Genomic DNA, 19,869 nt, shown 5'->3' on the forward strand with positions numbered 1-19,869 from the left:
AAGGAAAGTGTAATATTTTAAGTAGGATATAAAAGTTTGTTGAATTATAACAGTTTTTTACTATCCTGGGATCCAGATATGGGCAATAACTCGAGTTAATCACCGCCCAGCACTTAACTCTATTTCGTGGCGAGGTAAGAACCTTAAGCCGTTTAATTGTCTATGATACATTTTGTATTTATAGTGCAATTAAATTTTTTGTCATAATATTTACTTTGAATATAGTATTTGAATAAGCTTATAACGCGTTCGTGGAAAACCTTAGGTGTTCCAATTAAAATGATGAACGATTATGATCACGCTATTCCGAAGCTATCACGAGATGAGCAGTTTAATTACAGCAGCTGAAGATTGTTATTACATGTGATAAATACGAGCCATATGATTGATGACTAGATCTTTCTCTTAAAAATGTATAAATCTATAAACATGAAATTTTAATACGACAATAGCAATTATTATTAATAACGATAATAAAATGTAGAGTAGCTTGTTTTCCTAGACCTTCTAAGAAAACAAAGTGGGTTGATGATGATAGTTGATTCGAATGCTCTGACAACCTGATGTATGTTTGTCTCGCAATATCTCGTAACAAACCTATCAGTGAGCAAATCATGGCTGATTTACGATCACATAAACAAAACTAAACACAAAAACTAACTTGATGTTTTATGACTCCAAAATTTATTAGATTTTCTTGTTTATATGAGCGATCCTATTGAGGATGGAGGTCAACACCGTTCTTTAAGTCCACGACCAGAATGTTAATACTTAAGTGTTAATAAAGTTTTTTAGATTACGATACATATAAATAAACATTAACGAACGAAGTAAAAAGTATAGGTTTAATGTCATGCTTTATTACTGAATGTTCACAAGTTTTTAGTCTCGTAGCTCCTACTCGTACTTGACAAAAAGTCAAAATAAAAGTTTTAGATAACCGTACCTAATTGTAAATTTGTGGATCACCAACTCACGGAATAAGATTACAAATACCTACATCAGAAACTTTAGGGCTAACTAACGTTTCGTTCTCTTTATGTAGGTACTAGGTAGATATTTTATAGGGTTCTGTATAAAAGGTCAGGCATGATTTTATCATCCAAGGTTTTTTTTTAATCTGTCCTACTTAAAGAAAATTCTGAAGAAGAAAAACAAATTGTTACAACTAAATGTTTTTTCAGCTCTTTTCCTTGTGTGAGGACGATTCGTACTTGGCCGATTTAACCTACAACCGTAAGCCTACTGCCTAGCCTAAAATTTGATGCAGTCAAATGAATTTTGTTAATCCACAAAAAGTCTGCGTTTGCAATTTGAAACCTCTAAATCATGGTAAAGGTCGTTTGTTTTTTCAGAGGCAACCTCTCACCGGCTGCGCGACCTCGGGTGTCAACAGCCACAAAAACTCCGCGACCGGCGACCGACGCGCGACCGTATTCGCTCGGCGATGTCGCCCACCCACGTGGACCGTGGTGCATAATTCTTCCCGAACGAGCTAACTTCATTATTGTGGCGTGAGATACAATAGTTAAGAGCAGGATTTATTGGGCCGACACGTTGACTTCTGTTTATAGCTGGCGGCGGGGGGGGGGGGGGGGGGGGGGGGGCGGGGGGGGGGCGGGGGGGATTATGCGTCTGCGCACATATTTATGGCCCTCCTCGATAAAAGCTTAAATACTTACCGGAATTGTTCGTATGTGAATGTGTTTGAATGCGACTTACTATCAATGACGACGACTTAAACCGGCTAAGTTCAAGCCTTTTCATGGTTCCCCAACTTTACATTGGGTATTTAAAATTATCGCATATACTTAGTTCATCATTGTTTTTGATGTTTCTGGTAATGAAACACATTTAAAGGAATAAATTTCAATAAGTAAGTTATTATTTATTTATTTACATTTAAACTAATTGCTCCACAATCTACAACAAAAGGTAATGTAGAGTTAGATGAGAAGAGTCCGGAGCTGAAAACATCATCAGAATACCTTGAACAGTCTCAAATTCCTATTGATTGAGACCGTTCAAGACTGCTTAAGTGATAACTAAACTTAAGTAAACAAGATGGGATTAAAATAATTCTGTCTATATCGACACAAACGCACTTCATTATAATGGCTAAAATGGAATTCGTGATGGCGTAAGCGTGGGCGTTCGTACCTAAATGTGAATGGTTAAACTTTGGATCGTGTAATAGGTGCATAAATAATGAGCTTATCCGACAATGGTGCGGGTAGGGTTGTCAGCGTTACTATATTCCCTGTACGTGCGCGTCTATTTGTAGCTACTCCTACTACCTCAGTCGGCAGCCCTGGGCGTGGTGGAGGCCACGGGCCCACGGTAATGAGGGATTATCGACCATTCCTCAGATTGATCGAAGTGCTTACGCTGTTATCGATCGAATCTTGTGTACACAAAGGATAATTTATTTGGTACGTAGGATTCAAAGTTTATTGTTAGGCTTATTTAAGTGATTTTCAGTTAGCTTTGTCAGTTAATGTGACGTTATTAATACTTAACATATTGACGACTGAGTACTGACGCTATAGTTCTATTTGAAATTTGAATAATCGTCTACATTTTAATTTTTAATGAAGTACTTTGTAATTAAAATTTTACTCAATGTTTAATTTTTCCCATTTCGCTTCTATTCAGAATGTTTATGAGAGAACAAAGTTAGAATTATTAATAATATTATATAACCAATTTCTTGCACAGTTTATAAAATTAATTCTTAAATGATTTAAGAGACAAACGTTCACTGCAACCATTCAATATGCAATTAATTGGCCACAAATCACTCTTTGATTATTGTATAAACAAGCTTGTATCGAAGATGTTCGGGTGTTAAATATATTGAGTGTTTGATACGAGCTTGAGGCAATTAAAACTTGATACCGCTCTCCGGTAATTTTAGGCATAAAATTTTATTAATTTAAGTCAGCGAATCGGTGGGGAATCGCTGAGAGAAGTATAAATCTCGAATTTAATAGAGGTTCGAAATAAGCTTCCCCGATATCGTGTTGATTAGAGATACAGACGTATACAATTATTTCCGTTAAAGTTATGAATAAATATAGGCCCAAAAATAATTACTGTTACGGCGACTAAACTATGTTGGAAGTTGAAACCAGCTGGAGCTTTATTAGTGCTGCTTATTAAGCAATAAAGTTGATAATATTTCTTGTGTTAGCAGTAACCACTATTCATGGGAACCAGTTATAATATTTACCTCTTCTTATTTATCCTCGGATCAAAAGCAACAACTACTAGGCTAAGTTTATATAACTAACTAATATATCCCTTAGCTCCGGAAAGTTATTAATGGCATATCTATTTCCCCGTAAGTATAAATAGATCGTTTTAAGAGTTATTTCGAGTAGTGGAGTGGCAAACGTCAAGGGCAGAGGGCCGTGTTTGGGGAGCTCGCAGCGGAAAGTAAGCTGAAACTAATCCGGCGCGCGGGTGGCCGCAACCCGACACTACGTACATTTGTCATGTATAATGCGCGCGATTTGTTGCTTCAATTCGCTGTCCTTTTTATGTTTCACTTATTCTTTATTCAAATATTTATAAGGTTCGTAACTTATAATGTTTACTGTTTGTGATTTTACTTTACCTATTTGAGTTTTTACGTTGCGCCGTGATTTACTCATTTCATTGTAAAACTATGTGCTCTAAGTTGATATAGAACTTAGAACTCTATCAGCAAGAGAAATAAGAATAATCATAATATTCCCTTCGTAAAAAAAAAAACAGTTAATTTATTATTACGAATTATTTTCATAGCTCTATATTTTATCTCGATACTCAAGATACGTGTATTCATATCATTTACGATTTTAGACGTAATCGGTAATACCTAGCACAAAAGTCTTTGAAATACAAACTGTTTGTTGGTGGATATATCGTAATTTAAGTGTGTAATGAAAGGCAAACCATTGCGAATCACGTTATTATCAAAGTATACAGTTGTTCAGAATTGATTCGAGCGGGGGGCGGCGCTCATTTCACGGTCGCTGTGTCGATTTCATTGCCTTCACTTGTGTAACTGTAATCTGTATTAAAAAAAATAACAAATACTAGCATAATATATTAGCTGATGTATTAGTAGAGAATCTGAAGTGATTCATTTTGAGAACTAACTTTTACAGGTAGATCCCTATTTCCGTAGCAGTCAAGAATATTAAGAATGTAGAGTTGCTTTTTGTGAATTAGGAAAATATTCTATAAGTATACAGTGTGTAACAAAAACAAGTGATAATACTTTAGGGCATGTACGTGTTACTTGTAGAGAGTTCACTGTAAAAGTAGCAGCGCTGAAAGACCAAAAATTCTTTTCACTTTTGTATGGAGAAACTCGTGACGCTCGGGCCCTTGCCCATACAAAAGTGAAATTTTTTTTTCGATTTTCAGCGCTGCTACTTTAACAGCGAACTCTCTACAAGGAACACGTACACACCCTAAAGTATTATCACTTATTTTTGTTACACCCTGTATAGTACCTAGTAAAGGTATGACTATAATTATTGTTAACAACTAAAACTATTCTGACAAGTTTGTTTGAAAGTTATTTTTCATCAAATACCTATCTAGTACGTCAGCATATTTTAACCGATTTCAAAAAAGGATTGTGTGGCATAGTACTTTCTATAAGTTGGTTGATCGTACCCTTATTTTAAAATTTCTTTTTAAATCGTAAAGAAAAAGTAATTTGCATTTTATAGTTCGATGGCAAAAAAAGAAGTGCAACAATGCGTGTGAAATCCTTTATTGTGCAATATGGGCAATTGCATCATGGGTGGGCGCACCACGTGGCCCAGGCCGTTTTAATGCCTCATTGACATTTTGACGCCGAATAGACGCCGTGTTTTGCCCACTTTTGGGACTTAACTCCGGCCTCCATTGTGATAGTAAGGATTATACCCTGTTTAGGCACTTCGGCAATATTTCATGGCATTCCTAATATTTTGTTCCGGTTGTTTAAATCCATTTTGTACGTGGAGTAGGCATTGTATTGAAGAAGCTTAAGGGATTATTGGCAACTTCCTAGGGGTAGCTACCTTCAATAGTTTTGTTTACAGTTTAGACTCTACAATGATAAAATATGTGATCTACAAATAATTGCAATATCTTTTTGATACATTAAATTATTTTTATTTTGATTATACCTAAGACTTTTTTTACTAACTACTAGACTAACCTAACCTAACCTAAACAAATTCGCATAAAATCCGTCATTATTTCAAAAGAAAAATTTAAAACGTAACAGAAATAGAAATCTAACTAGAACCTATTATGATAAATAATTGATTGATTTATCTAAGAGTCTATGTAAATAATTTAGTTCATTAAAGTTTAATGGACTATAAAAAAAATAATGATTTCATGAATAGACTTTATTTGGAAGTAGGTACACGTACGACGAGTTATTTTATGTGCAAATGCCCAATAGTTTACTTGACTGAACTTTCATTTTACAAAAAATACTGCATGATGCAAATACAGATAGACCTGCATTTAAAAATGTAGAGTCTATCGTCAATGACTAATTTTACTTTTTTAAATAATAACTATTATTAATAATAGTTTAAGTATGTAAAATCTTTGTTTCCAATCTACCTAAATACGAGTAAGTTACTTGATATAAGAACTTACCTCAAGTGTAATTCCCTATAAATTATCCTGAAAGCGCGTATCGCAGGAGTTAGCAAGTTGGCAGTCATACAGAGCTGGCGGTAATATTTCAGACCCGCGCACACTCACCGAAACTTTGTTCTATTCCGCGAAAAGGGATCTAAATAATTAAGCGTTTGACATGCTGACTCTACCATGATCTAGTACTGACAACATTGGCTGTGAAAACTCTACGTAGCATAGGTCATACGTAGAATCTCGTTAAATTTTCAATTATGCTGTTCAGTTTTTTACGTATATTAAAAAAAAACTTGTCCATATACAAGGTGTAACAAAAATAAGTGATAATACTTAAGGGTGTGTATGTGTTTCTTATAGAGAATTCATTGTGAAAGTAGCAGCGCTGAAAGACCAAATTTTTTTTTCACTTTTGTATGGGAAAACTTGTGACGTTCGGGCGCTTGCCTATACAAAAGTGAAAAAAATTTTTGGTCTTTCAGCGCTGCTACTTTCACAGTGAACACATACACACCCTAAAGTATTATCACTTGTTTTTTTTACACCCTGTATATTACGGTAGGCACAGTTATCATTATAAAAATGTAAATTTTATTTGTTTCCGTAGTGTTGTGTGTGTCCGTGACACTAACGTTATAAGACTGGCCCGAAACTAAGTTTACCATCAAATAGACATAGATTAGATATATATCTACTTTTTATTGGAAAAATGTCTAGGTGTGTCATATTATGCCATAATTATTATATTCAAGCGGGTGAGGCCGCAGGCAAAAGTTAGTGTTACCTACATAATATTGTTACATGTGACGTGTCTGAATTTTGTGTAGTGAATAAAAATATTTGTATGATAATTAAAAATAAATTTCGTTTTATGTGATAATTACTCAAGAAAATCCGTGTAATTACTAGATAATTAGGTAAATAATTGTCGACCACGCAAGTAACAGGATTTACATAAAACAGAAATTCATTTATAAATTCGTCCAGCGGCATAAACGCTGAAACTATAAACTACTCTCTCTAACACGCTCATGATTGCATTTACGATATGCGCCGTCTCGCTCTTATCTAGTCATATCGTGTTGTAATGGGCGGGCGGTAGACTTGCGTACGCGGCGCTTTCAAATAAGGAACTCTACATTCTAATTTCTAATAGAACTATTACGATTATTTAAATTTTCGTACTTATAAAATTTTAAGGCCCACAAAAGTAATTTACAGTGTTATTATGATGCCGATCTTATCGACTTTTGCAAAAAATATTCAATAACATTACGAAGATGATTTAGTCGATGGCAGCTACTAACGGATTGAACAAATTATATTGAACGCTAACAATGAGTTATGACAAGAGTCAGCAAGTGATATGGAATACAAATTAAATAATAATGTGATATTGTTATGAGTAGGGGTGACGGCCCCCGGCGACAGCGGGTAGAGCGGCCAGTGGTAGAGCTAGGGAGGCGTGCCCGCCCCCCGCCCCGCGCCGCGCGCGCCGCCCGTCGGCCGCCCCGCCCCGCGCCGCGCGCGCTCGCGTCAGTCCGCGCCCGACCGCCGCACTGCATATTCATACTGTATAGCGAGGGGCGGAACGCGCCGTATCGGAATCTCCACGCAAAATATGTGCTCAGTTTAGTGATATTGTGAACGATATGAACAATGTGTCGGACGGTCTGGTGATGTGCTAGCGTTCGGACTGTATTTGTGTTGATGGATGTGGACGGGTGGTCGAGGATGGTGGCGGAAGAGGGAAAGACGAAGGCCACGGACTTCTCGATAGCGGCTATAATGGCCAGGAGCGTGGAACAGCCGCGCAGTCCCGTCGCCAGGTCCCCGCCCTTTCTCGGTAAGTCACAACTCACAATATTCATGTTTCAGACAGAAAATCCCGTGCTAATAAAATATAATGATATTTTTACTACGGCACTATAAAGACGGTATAATATACAGCAATTGCCTCAAAATATTCTTCAAATCCTGCTGCGGGAGAGGCGCTAAATGCTAATGTGAAATAAATATTAAAAAGGAACTTATTTATAAGCTATTGTAAGAAGATAAAATTCATATTTATAATATTGTTATAAAATATGAAATGAATTGGTGGAATTTTGGCATAATAATGTAACTAAAGGATACAGTCTTTAAAATAATGCGGAGATAAATTATACAGATATGACGTGTGAGAAAAATACTAATGTAGAGTCAATAAAGTGTAATTTTGTTTCTAGTTCCACCTTGATTTTAAATAAGTGTGTATTATTAACAAAGTATTATAATATAAATACTACACGCATATATAATTATACAGTATATTTAATTATAGCTGCAAACAAACAATATTAATAAAGGAACACTTATGCATAGCAAGTTGTTTTGTTAGTGTTGTTTTCCCGTCGCAAGTCGCAACGCGCAGTGCCTCATAGGCACCTACTGACTCTACATTTTAGGACTGAACAATATTTAATTATTTCATAATATTTATGGAACAACGTGGCCTAACATATTAATTAGAAATTAACATCGTGCTATAGAATTTAGTAGCAATGGATGTAAAAATCAGTTTTTTAATACCTTAAAATGTCAGAATAAGTACACTTCTAATTTCCATGTCCCCTGTTAATTTTAAAGATTAATTCTACCTCAATAATATTAAAAAGTTTGAAATGTTAATCTAGAATTTGTTTTTATAACATTAATGATAATTAGATTTACTATATAATCAGATAATTTAAATGTAGAGTCAGATCTACAAATATTAGGCAATTACATAATTAAGCACTGTAAATTCATTAGAATTTAGTAGCAATGAATGTAAAAATCAGTTTTCTATTGTAATACGAAAAAATGTCAGAACACACTACTAATTACCATGTTCCCTGTTAATTTGAAAGAATCCTACCTCAATATTATTATTGTTTGAAATGTTAATCTAGAATTGGTTTTTATAATATCAATGATGTAGTAGTACGTAGTATAACAGATAATTTAAATGTAGAGTCAGATTTACAATAATTAGGCAATTTAGCACTGTAAGATACCTAAGCGTAAATGAGACTTTATTTTGACTTATCATGGATGATCATGTAAGAAAATCATAATAGAAACTACTCTTTTGATTTTAGCAGTTTGCTCTACCTACGTCCACTCTATACACTTTTATAAAGAGTAGGTAGTATATTATATTAGATAAGTGTCTTCGATTTTTTAACCGACTTCCAAAAAGGAGGGGGCTATATTTGGTTTTTTTCGTACACTACGTATTTATAATTGCGTCTGAGATAATGAACAAAGAAATATTAAAAAAAACTTGCATCCGGCCGGAAGTTAGTGACCTGACCCCAACAATTTCTTCTAAAACCCAACAGTCCGGTCGAAAACCGGACGGTTGGCAACCCTGACTATAGGTAGTATTTAAATTGTAGGTACTCTAGCTATGAACTTATGAAGAGCAAAATATTATGTTCCTTGCAAATTAGTTGCAGGTATAATCGCCCCTTTCTGATGCAGTCGGGTAAAAAGAAACTAGTAGTTACTACATAATCATAATGCATATTTACATCTACTAAGTAGTACTTAACTGCTAAGTGCAACCAGGAAACCATAATATGCAAAACATAGAGTACCTACATGAAAGTTATCGAATTATAAAACTTTCGGATACAATCGCCATTCTTCGATTAAAATCACGATTCAATCACAAAAAAAGAAAATATTCACCTTCATTTTTATAATACTAAAACACTTTCTTTAAATTATAAAAAATGTATGGTAAAATTAAAATTAAGAACGAAGTAAAAATATTATGTTAATAATATTTTCAAGTTGTTAGCCTTGCTTCTCAGCGGGTTACCTACTGTTACTGGTTTTTTCGTTGGTAATGTTGAATTACAACTCCCAAATGTTGTGTGACTATTAAGTAGTAGATTTTAGGAAGAATAATTCCTTAGAATGTGATAGTTTTTAATTTTTTTAAAAGCACAATATGCTTTTATTTTACTGAGATAATTATATCAATATTTACAAGAACTGATCTAGGTTAGGTACAACATATCATATTATTCAGACAACTGAAGCTTGTCACACACAGAACAGGTAATGTAAAGATATATATTATAGCACGATACATCTCGATACATCTCGATACATCTTTCTATAGAAATCGTCAGGAGACACAGCAGCTACAATGTATATTTTTACATCTTCGTATCTTAAGATACCGAGCTGAAAATATATATTTACATTTTGATACATCTAAATACATCTCAATACATCTCAATATATTTCTGTATATTACGATACATCTCTTCTCTTCATAGGGTGTTCAAAAATTTCTGTGATTATATTATTATTATGTACTAGCGACCCGTCCCGGCGTCGCACGGGTATAAAATATATAGCCACTGAAAAAATGATTAAAATCGATAGCCTATGATCCTTCACCTGGTCTACTTCTTATCTATGCCAAATAACATAAACATTGCTCCAGTAGTTCGCAAGATAAGCCCTTTCAAATAATTTTCCCCGTTTTTTCCACATTCTCCTATTAGACTTAGCGTGATAGAATATAACCTATAGCCTTCCTCGATAAATGGTCTATCTAACACTGGAAGAATCATCAAAATCCGTTGCGTAGTAGAAGTTGATTAAAGGGAACAAAGGGACATGAGCGAAAAAAAGCGACATTGTCTATACATTATATAATAAAACGGTAGTTCAAATGAAAATTCTGTACATTATGGCGCATTTTCACTGGTTGATAGGGTCCGCATGCGGGTAGCGGGAGATCATGCCACGACCAATAGACATGCGCCATTCGTTGTCATAGACTCCCCGTATGCTGTATCCCATACATAACGACTAATGAAAATGCGCCCTTAAAGATATTAAAAAAATAAGAGGCGGCGGGTGTCACTACATCGCTATAGAAGCCAAAACTGTGGTCAGTTTTTTGTCTGTCTATCTGTATGTTTGTTCCAGCATCACAAGAAAACTACTGATACGATTTGAATGTGGTTTTCGCAGATATATTTGTCTTCTTCCAACTTAAAATCTGGTGTATAAAATTTATCTCCTCACCCCTCTAAGGGGACAAAAGAGGGGGTTAGATTTTGTATCAAACTTTTTTCTTTAATGGAGTTACTTCATATTATTAACTGTGTTTTCCAACTTAACATCTGGTGTATAAAATTTTTCGCCCCACCCCTCTTAGGGGATAAAAAGGAGGTAAGATTTTGTATTAACTGATAAAGTAGAAATACTTTAAATGGCAAAACAACGTTTGTCGGGATAGCTAATTTTATAATAATATGTATAGGTGATAGACAGAGACACACGGTGTTACCACCCCAGCACAACACTTCACAGCAGGCACTGCAGGCAGTCTGTTCCCCAGAGCCTTAATTTTTAATTAAATATGTTCAATTCACATCGTTCTGTTATGAGCACATATTGTAACATTTTGCGCGCATCAAAATCACAATCCGAATCATCTTCTGATAACCTATCTAGTAAATCTAATAGCAAGTAACTCGAAGGGTCCATACTCCATAGTATTACGGTTTACGATATTAAAAAATATAAGAACAGTCTGTACTTAAACCTCTGAGCAGCTGAAATGTGCGTCAAGCGGTTACCATTGAAATGTAGGGAAAGATACATTACATTACCTGTTGTGTGTTTGATAGATTAATATAATGTAAAGCTGTACATCCCGGGATGTAATATACATTACCTGCTCTGTCTGTGACGCGCCTTGCGTTGAAACTCGAAAACGAATTGAAATCTATTTAAGCAGAACTCAGCTGTTTTCACATTACTTTATTATTGTTTTGGTTTGTGACTAAAGCGAGTGGAACGAGCGAGCAAACATTTTTGTTGGTTGAACCCCTTTCACACTTTGGAAATAAAAACTAGGTACCTACCTGCCTAAAAAACAACGTCGATAATATATTATGTCAAATAATGCAATAATACCTTTCACTCGACGACATGACCTCACGGCACACACATGTATAAAATATATATTTAAGCTACGAATAATAAAAACTAAGGAAGAGTAACTGACATGTCAAAAAATTGTCCGCGAGTCTACAAAGTGTGACCCCGAATACATGTATACTTTATGCATGTATTTGGTACACAATTTTGTGTAAAATATATAGAAGTGACAATTAATGTCAACAACTTTATTTCGCAAATTTGAGTGTTGTGTTTCGTTGCTATTGCCATATTGTAGTGTGCGAAAGGGAACCAAGTTTAAAACGGTTGAAGTATGGGAGTTATGTTTCCTTAGTTTTTATTATTCGTAGTATTTAAGGTAACAAAGTCATCCAATATTGCATTTATTACCTTAAATTTATATTTTATACATATAATATCATCTATGTTATTTTTAATTGCATCTCAACAGGAATATAGTATTTTTTGATTGAACAAGATTCAAGATTTTGTTTGTTTGCGTTGTTGTCTGTTGATCAAGTTGTGTGATAAAAAGTTAATAAAGAAACGGCAGTAGATGTTTACCTCTACTAGCAGAACTCTGCCTGTCTCCTATTATGTCGATTCAGAACCAGAATTATTATTACAGAATAAAATTTTATAGGTTTTTAAAGAGTTTTTGGATTCTTTTACCAATATAAATATTGTACTAACTATATTAAACGGATTGTTAATTATTTTAAACTACCAGCAATCATAGCTCGGTTATGCCAGTGCTGCAACACCTGTATTAAAATACTTTAACCGATTCAATGCGGCGCTCCTTTTTGAAGATTTTTAGTCGTGGCGGCATACAATTTTCTCGTGACACGTGAGCCGTGTCATACGCCATAGAAGTAGATGACACGGTTACCGTATCACCCGCCACGTTCAAAAAGGTTTATTGTTTTTCTTGGTTTTTACGTGTTTATTAACTTAATTTATTTAATTGAACCCAAATTATTGATGTTAACGGAAGGCTACGTTGTTTTGAGTTGATTTCGAGTAGTTTTACTAAGTTTTAACCTGAAAATGGCAGGTAAGCGATTTTTTTTTTCAGATGTTGCAAACCTTTTGAAGGTTTCAAAGTTAGAAAAATTAGTATATTAGATTAAAACAAAAATCGTTAGTGGATTAATAATACTTTGATGTCAACGTAAATATTTTTCTACATTATTGTTTAAAAAAATTGCGAGAACTTGATACTTGAAAGTCTAAAATAATATAGAATAATAAAGGCTCCCAATATTACTTCTTTATTTTCTTAAAAGTTTACTACTAAACAGCTCGGCAGCACATTATCCAAATTTCTGGCCAGAATCCAAATTTGCGGGATCCACAACAAAATGTATGAACAGAGTGCGTTCCAGCGGGGGTCAGGCGGGCGTATGGCCGGGCTAAAAAAGAAGACAGACAGACATACTTTTTTCAACACAGAATATTCAGAAATTAAGCCTACAGGCTTGTTTTACGTGGAAAATTAAGATGGTTTTGTTCGGAGTAGAACCTTCTAGAGTGTAATTTCAGGGAGATACAATCGCTTTCTAAATGACACGGCTCACGTGTCATACGCCACACGTTAAAAACTCATAAGACGCGGCTGCCGTGTAATCCGCAATGAAAGCACCTTTTAAAAAAGGTTGACGGCCCCTCCTTTTTTTCAATTCATAGAATATCCAGAAGCCGATAGGCTTGTTCTACGTGGAAAATTAAGATGGTTTTGTTCAGAGTAGAACCTTCTAAAGTGTAATTTGAGGGAGATACAAGCGTTTTTTAAATGACACGGCTCACGTGTCATACGCCACACGTTAAAAACATATATGACACGGCTCCCTTGTCATCCGCACTGAATCGGTTAACACGTTCATTTCCACTGTAATCACTTTGAAATAGTAATGCAGGGTTAAAATAAGATTTCCCGCAAAATATTGATGGTAACAAAACTGCGGGTGTGAGTAATTGAAGTGGTTTCCTTTGCGCGGCGCAGGCGCAGGCGCGTAGTATTGCTGGTCACTTCGTTATTTAGGATTAATTGCGCGGAACCGAACGACACCGTCCGCCCGACGTCCGTGCCCTATTACAACGGATCGCCTCGCGTTTGAAGAAACAAATATTATTAGCCACAATATGTCAGCGGACCTAATACTCACTTCAAGTTTCAAACATATTAAGGCCTAATAAGCCGATGTGAAAACACCAGGTCGGTCGCTTAAAACTTTATGTCAAAAATTTGGACAGGCTCAATTTTTGTGGAGAGTCTAGGTCACTGACCTCCATTATACAAGTACGCGTACTTGTATAATGGAGATCAGTGGTCTAGGTTCACCATTAGGAAAAAAAACGTCAAAAATCAAGATTATTTTACGCAAAATACTAAACTAAATCAATCGGTCTTCATATCTTAATATATATATTTCTTGTGTGCGTGTGTATGTGACTGAACTCCTCCTAAACGACTGGACCAATTTTGATGAAATTTTTTGTGTGTGTTCGTGGAGATTCGAGAATGGTTTAGATTTACAGTTTGGTCTACTAGGAAATGTTTTTTCAATTAATTTCTTATTTATAAGGAGTTGTTGATTTTGGAATGTTTTACATTAGATCCGGCGGACGGCGCTATCATCGCATTCAATATTATTCTATTTCAATTTTAGTTTGTCCTGACAGATGGTGCTACGATTAATTTGAAAAAAATTTTGTTATTCAATTCATGTGCTGATAAAAAATATTAATTATTTTTTAAAGAGTTTTGAAGTGTGTATAAATAATTTTGTGAATTCAGATGTTTTTTTAATTAATTTTTATTTGTAAGGAGTTTTTGATTTTGGAATGTTTTACATCAGATTCGACGGATGGCGCTATCATCGCATTCAATATGATTCTATTTTAATTTTAGTCTATCTATATATAAAACTCAAAGGTGACTGACTGACATGGTGATCTATCAACGCACAGCCCAAACCACTGGACCGATCGGGCTGAAATTTGGCATGCAGGTAGATGTTATGACGTAGGCATCCGCTAAGAAATGATTTTGATCAATTCTACCTCCAAGGGGTTAAAATAGGGGATGAAAGTTTGTATATAATAATACTTCTTAACGCGAGCGAAGCCGCGGGCAAAAGCTCGTAAGCATATAAAGCTATAGCTAATATTATATCTAAACGCGATATATTAATCAGGTATTCAAACAAATAACTTCTGCTTCGCTTGAGGAACCTCCTCGGAGCGGGTTCTAGGAAGCGAGCGAGACGATCCCGTGTTGCTGCTGTTCTGTCGGGCTCGGGTTACGCTTGTCAGCGCGATCGGATTCCTAAACTTGTATTTTGGACCACATCGGACCCTAAAGACTAAAATATTGTGAATTTTATTCAGAGCCTGCAGGTTATTTTTCGGAATAGATTAGTATTTATTACATGAATGTGGTGAACATGTCGTACCCATATCGTAGAATTGCTCACTTCATGAAATGATTGAGTACGGTATTTAATGAAATGGTTGCATTTAATTAAATAAACCGCTAAAAGTTACTCTTTCGGTGCTGCTACTTTCATATTACATACCCTAAAGTATTATCATTTATCACTAATTAATTTTATTACACCCTAGGTCTCGTAATGTTATAGGTACGATTAAGAAACTAAAACAGGCGCATTCTAAGAATAACCTTGTTTTTTTTTTAATAAGGGGGCAAACGAGCAAGCAGGTCACCTGATGGAAAGCAACTTCCGTCGCCCATGGACACCCGCAGCATCAGAAGAGCTGCAAGTGCGTTACCGGCCTTTTAAGAGGGAATAGGGTAATAGGGGAGTGTAGGGAAGGGAATAGGGGAGGGTAGGGAAGGGAAAAGGGTAGGGGATTGGGCCTCCGGTAAACTTACTCACTCGGCGAAACACAGGGCAAGCGCTGTTTCACGCCGGTTTTCTGTGAGCCCGTGGTATTTCTCCGATCAAGCCGAGCCCATTCGTGCCGAAGCATGGCTCTCCCACGTTAAGTGTGATCAAGAATCGCATCGTTTGTAGATATTAACCTTATGAACACGCTTTTACTAGCTTAGGGAGCATACCCATACTACGTGACCTACCTTTTAAGATTTTTTGACCCCCCCCTCTCCCCCTGGTGACCACGCGTAGTATATGTCAAGACCCCCCCCCCTCCAATTGTTCACGTGGTATTGACAACAATAATTTTTGGCTATAAATAACCATAATAAATGCCAGTGTCAAGTATTAAATGTCGAAAAATTTTTTTTCGTATGACGTTTCTCTCGGCGAAATTGACTACGTGACAAAAGTCTAGACCCCCTCCCCCCCTCTTGTGACCGAGCGTAGTATTTTGGAGACCCCCCTCCCCCCCTAAATGGGTCATGTAGTATGGGTATGTTCCCTTAGGCTGCATGTGGATGTATGTAATGTTATATATCAATATGTATGTAATGGAGTCTTTGCGCACGATTTTTACCATCACCAGTAGTATAATTAATTCCAAAATTTGCATACGTATTAAGAGCCAATGACAATGCAATAATTTGTTTGTGAAATATATTTTAAATAAGCGTGTTTTTTTTAAACTATTTTTTTTCGCAGGTCCGGCGTCCCGGCAGAGTTCGCCGGCGTCGGTGAGCTCGGCGGCGTCGAGCTGCCGCAGCCCGGGGCCAGACGAGGACGTGGAGGTGGACGTGGAGCAGTGCTCCGACGGCGAGCGGGACGTCTCCGACCACGTGCCCTCGCCGACGCCTTCATCAGGTGACTTTTTCTTCCTACTCGTCCTATATTCTTCTTACTCCTTGTATATTCTTCCTACTACTCCTATAATATTCTTCCTACTTGTCCAACATTCTTCTGATTAACTTCGATGCGGGTCTCAAGAGCATTTAGCATGCCCCTGGGGCTCTCTGATATCATATCAAAAGGTTTTCGTGGTAGGCTACCGCTGTCGATCCTGGGGCCGTACCACGAAACCGTTTTGAGACTCAAACCATCGTACGAGAATGTCGCATCCTACTCTAACAAACGAGAAATTACGTTGTCAGAGCAGGACGCGGCATTCTCATCCGATTGTTTGAGTCTCAAAACGGTTTCGTAGAAGGCCTAGTAGCTACACAGGAGATGCAGTGGTGGGAATGTGTGGTGGGCCAACGCCCGTTAAAATATCCTCAGGTAGGTAACTTAATTACGATAATCGATATTATAGAGTAGGCCACGGGATGTAGCTAGGTAATACATATAAAAGGAAATAGATGTTAAAAAATTTAAGACGTGTTATTTGTAGACGTATGAGTCCAGTTTCGCATAGCGGTTTTAAAAATTGGGCGCGTTCTATCCGGGCCATAGTCTATACTCTATAGACTATAGAGTATGGTCTATAGTCTATACTCTATACCAGGGGTCACCAAATGGCGGACCGCGGTCCGCATCCGGACCGCCGCGCGCGCCGACCCATTGTGTGCGGACCAAGCATTTTCAAACATTATAACTTCGTTAAAAATAAATTTCGATCTCGATGAACATCTCCAGGATTAAATTCCAAAAGCTTATACCAATTTCACTCCTAACATTAGAGAGATAATTAGCTACAAAAATTGACACTTTTTTCATTGATTTGTAAACTTTGCATACCTATATATATTTTTTAATGTTTTAAAATATGGACTCTGAGCGAAACTAATAGGTGACCCCTGCTCTATACCAATAGGTATAGTCCGTAACATTGAAACTAGGCGGGTAATTTTATTAGAAACTAGATGTCCGCGCGGCTTCGCCCGCGTAATTTAGGAATTTCACGGAAACCATACATTTTTTGCTAAAAAATAGCCTATGTCCCTTCACGTGGTCTATTTTCATGTGTGCCAAAAAACATAATAATTGCTCCAATAGTCCTTAAGATAATAAGCAGATTCATATAATTTTCCCGTTTTTTCCACATTTTCCTCTGTTTCTTCGCTCCAGTTGGCTTAGCTTATATATTATTAAAATATATAGCCTATAGCATTCCTCAAAAACGTGCTATCTAACATTGAAATAATTTTTCAAATCGGGCCAGTACTCAGTAGTTCCTGAGATTAGCGCGTTCAAACAAACAAACTCTTCAGCTTTATAATAATATTAGTATAGATTAGTATAGATTTCCCAATAAGAATAAGCATAATAGCGTTTGTGCCGCCTTACAAACTTATAAAGTTACTAGATGTCCCGCGCGGCTTCGCCCGCGTAAATTAGGAATTTTACGGAAACCGTACATTTTCCCATAAAAAATAGCTCTTATGTCCCTACTCCCTTCACTTGGTTTACTCTATATCTGTGCCAAATATTGCCATAAAAATTGCTCCATTAGTTCGTAATTTCTAATATTCCCCCCGTTTTTCCCACATTTTCCTGAGTTTCTTCGGTCGTATTAGTCTTAGCGTGATAATATATAGCTTATAGTCTTACTCGATAAATTAGCTATCTAACACTGAAATAAGTTTTTAAATCGGAACAGTAGTTCCTGAGATTAGCGCGTTCAAGCAAACATACTCTCAAGCAATTTTAAGTATAGATTTTTTTAAATTATCGCTTGACAAACTTGAGTCTCGATCTAAAAGAGTATGAAAAGTACCAATAACAGGGTCATTATAGGCTCATAAGTCATAACCATGGGACGATGTATGGTATAAAATGGTAGTGATGATGATATGGCGAATGTAATATGCATAGTAGAATATGCTTTCCGTTCTTAAAACAACGCCGAAACTCCCAAACTTGTATCTATAAAGAATCAGGAGTTCTCTCAGCACCTTCCGAACCACGGTATACCAGGTATACCTTGGTGCAAAATCTTACTTGTTGGTAGCATATGCTTAGAATACTTCTCACGAAACCGAAGTCACCACATGTTTCCATATAAAATTTGAGCAGTTCCCTCGATTACTTATGCATCCTTCATCAGATCACCACTTTTATGAATATAATACCAAATTGGGATAATACCCTATATACCAAAAGAAAAATTTTGAAAATCGGTTAACAAACGGCGGAGTAATCGTTGAACATAAGAAAACGAACATAACACCTCCCCCATTTTGAAAGTCGGTTAAAATTGTAGCCTATGTGTTATTCTGATGTATAAGCTATATTATTGTAAAGTTTCATTAAGATCTGTTCAGTAGTTTTTGCGTGAAAGAGTAACAAACATCCATACATCCACACATCCATACATCCATACATCCAAACAAACTTTCGCCTTTATAATATTAGTAGGATAACGATTGACTTGACTACAGTAGGGCTAAAATGGTCGCTTTGAACAATCATGATATGAATCATAATATGATTCATTTTTCTAAAATCGCAAAATGCAACTCTGCTTGCAATTCATTTCTGAATTTTTGTACTGATTTGACATTTGTCAGTTTGACAGTTTTGACAATTCATTTGCTGAATTGATTGAGAGGAATTGTTAAATGTGACCATTTCAGCCCCGCAGCTGTTCAATGTCCTCAGCTCGTTGGCGCATCATTATTAAAATTGTTATTACTCATTATAATACGTAAAACTTAATCAATACCTTTTAATTTCATATCTTAACGATATTAAGTTACACCCGTATGTTTGTAAAACAGCGGAACTAACATTACGTTATCTTTAAATTAAAATCTTCAAGTTAATACGAATGTTCCGTTATCATAAAATATGTGAGTGTAAGTCGCATATAATATTATGAACTGTAGTAATTACACTTTTAACACACAATACCTCGTATCGTACCCACTCAACGTAAATACTAACTAGCTTTATACTATAAATAAAGTACGTTGCTATATAAGTATTAGAATAGACATGGAAATATCTACCTCAATACCTCTAAATTTGTTTCTGTACTTACTTTTTATGTTATTACCTATTTATATGTGTATTATATTAATGTTGGTATGTATGTATTTGTGTATGTATCATTAAAAATAATGTCATCTTATCTACTATAATATTGCACACTCATAATAATAATTCAATAATATACAGTCCTTTACCTCTGGTTGCCTGGAAGAAATTACTAATTAGTAATAAGGCCGCCATTGTAGTACACTGTATTAGTTAATAAATGTTGTAATTTTCTTCTTAACGTGTGCACAATAAAGTATATTTATTATTTATTATTATTATTATTAAATATCTAGAATTTGGATACAAAAGTGACAAGATTGGTATTTTTTGGTATGTTTTGGTCACATAAAACCGAAGCCTTCAAAAGTAACAAAAA

General features: G+C 35.8%; 1 protein-coding gene across 1 annotated transcript in view; it reads left to right on the forward strand.

Annotated features, from left to right (window-relative positions):
• The first annotated feature begins 7,208 nt into the window (after positions 1 to 7,208).
• Positions 7,209 to 19,869, forward strand: part of LOC121728376 (T-box protein H15-like) — an 80,014-nt gene continuing 67,353 nt past the window's right edge. The window contains exons 1-2 of the mRNA XM_042116552.1: positions 7,209 to 7,501; positions 16,218 to 16,376. Of these exons, the coding sequence (XP_041972486.1) occupies positions 7,366 to 7,501; positions 16,218 to 16,376 (295 nt within the window). The 5' untranslated portion in view covers positions 7,209 to 7,365. The remainder of the gene's footprint in view (positions 7,502 to 16,217; positions 16,377 to 19,869) is intronic.

This window comes from Aricia agestis, chromosome 1 (genome assembly GCF_905147365.1).
Source record: "Aricia agestis chromosome 1, ilAriAges1.1, whole genome shotgun sequence".
NCBI classification, from domain to species: domain Eukaryota; kingdom Metazoa; phylum Arthropoda; class Insecta; order Lepidoptera; family Lycaenidae; genus Aricia; species Aricia agestis.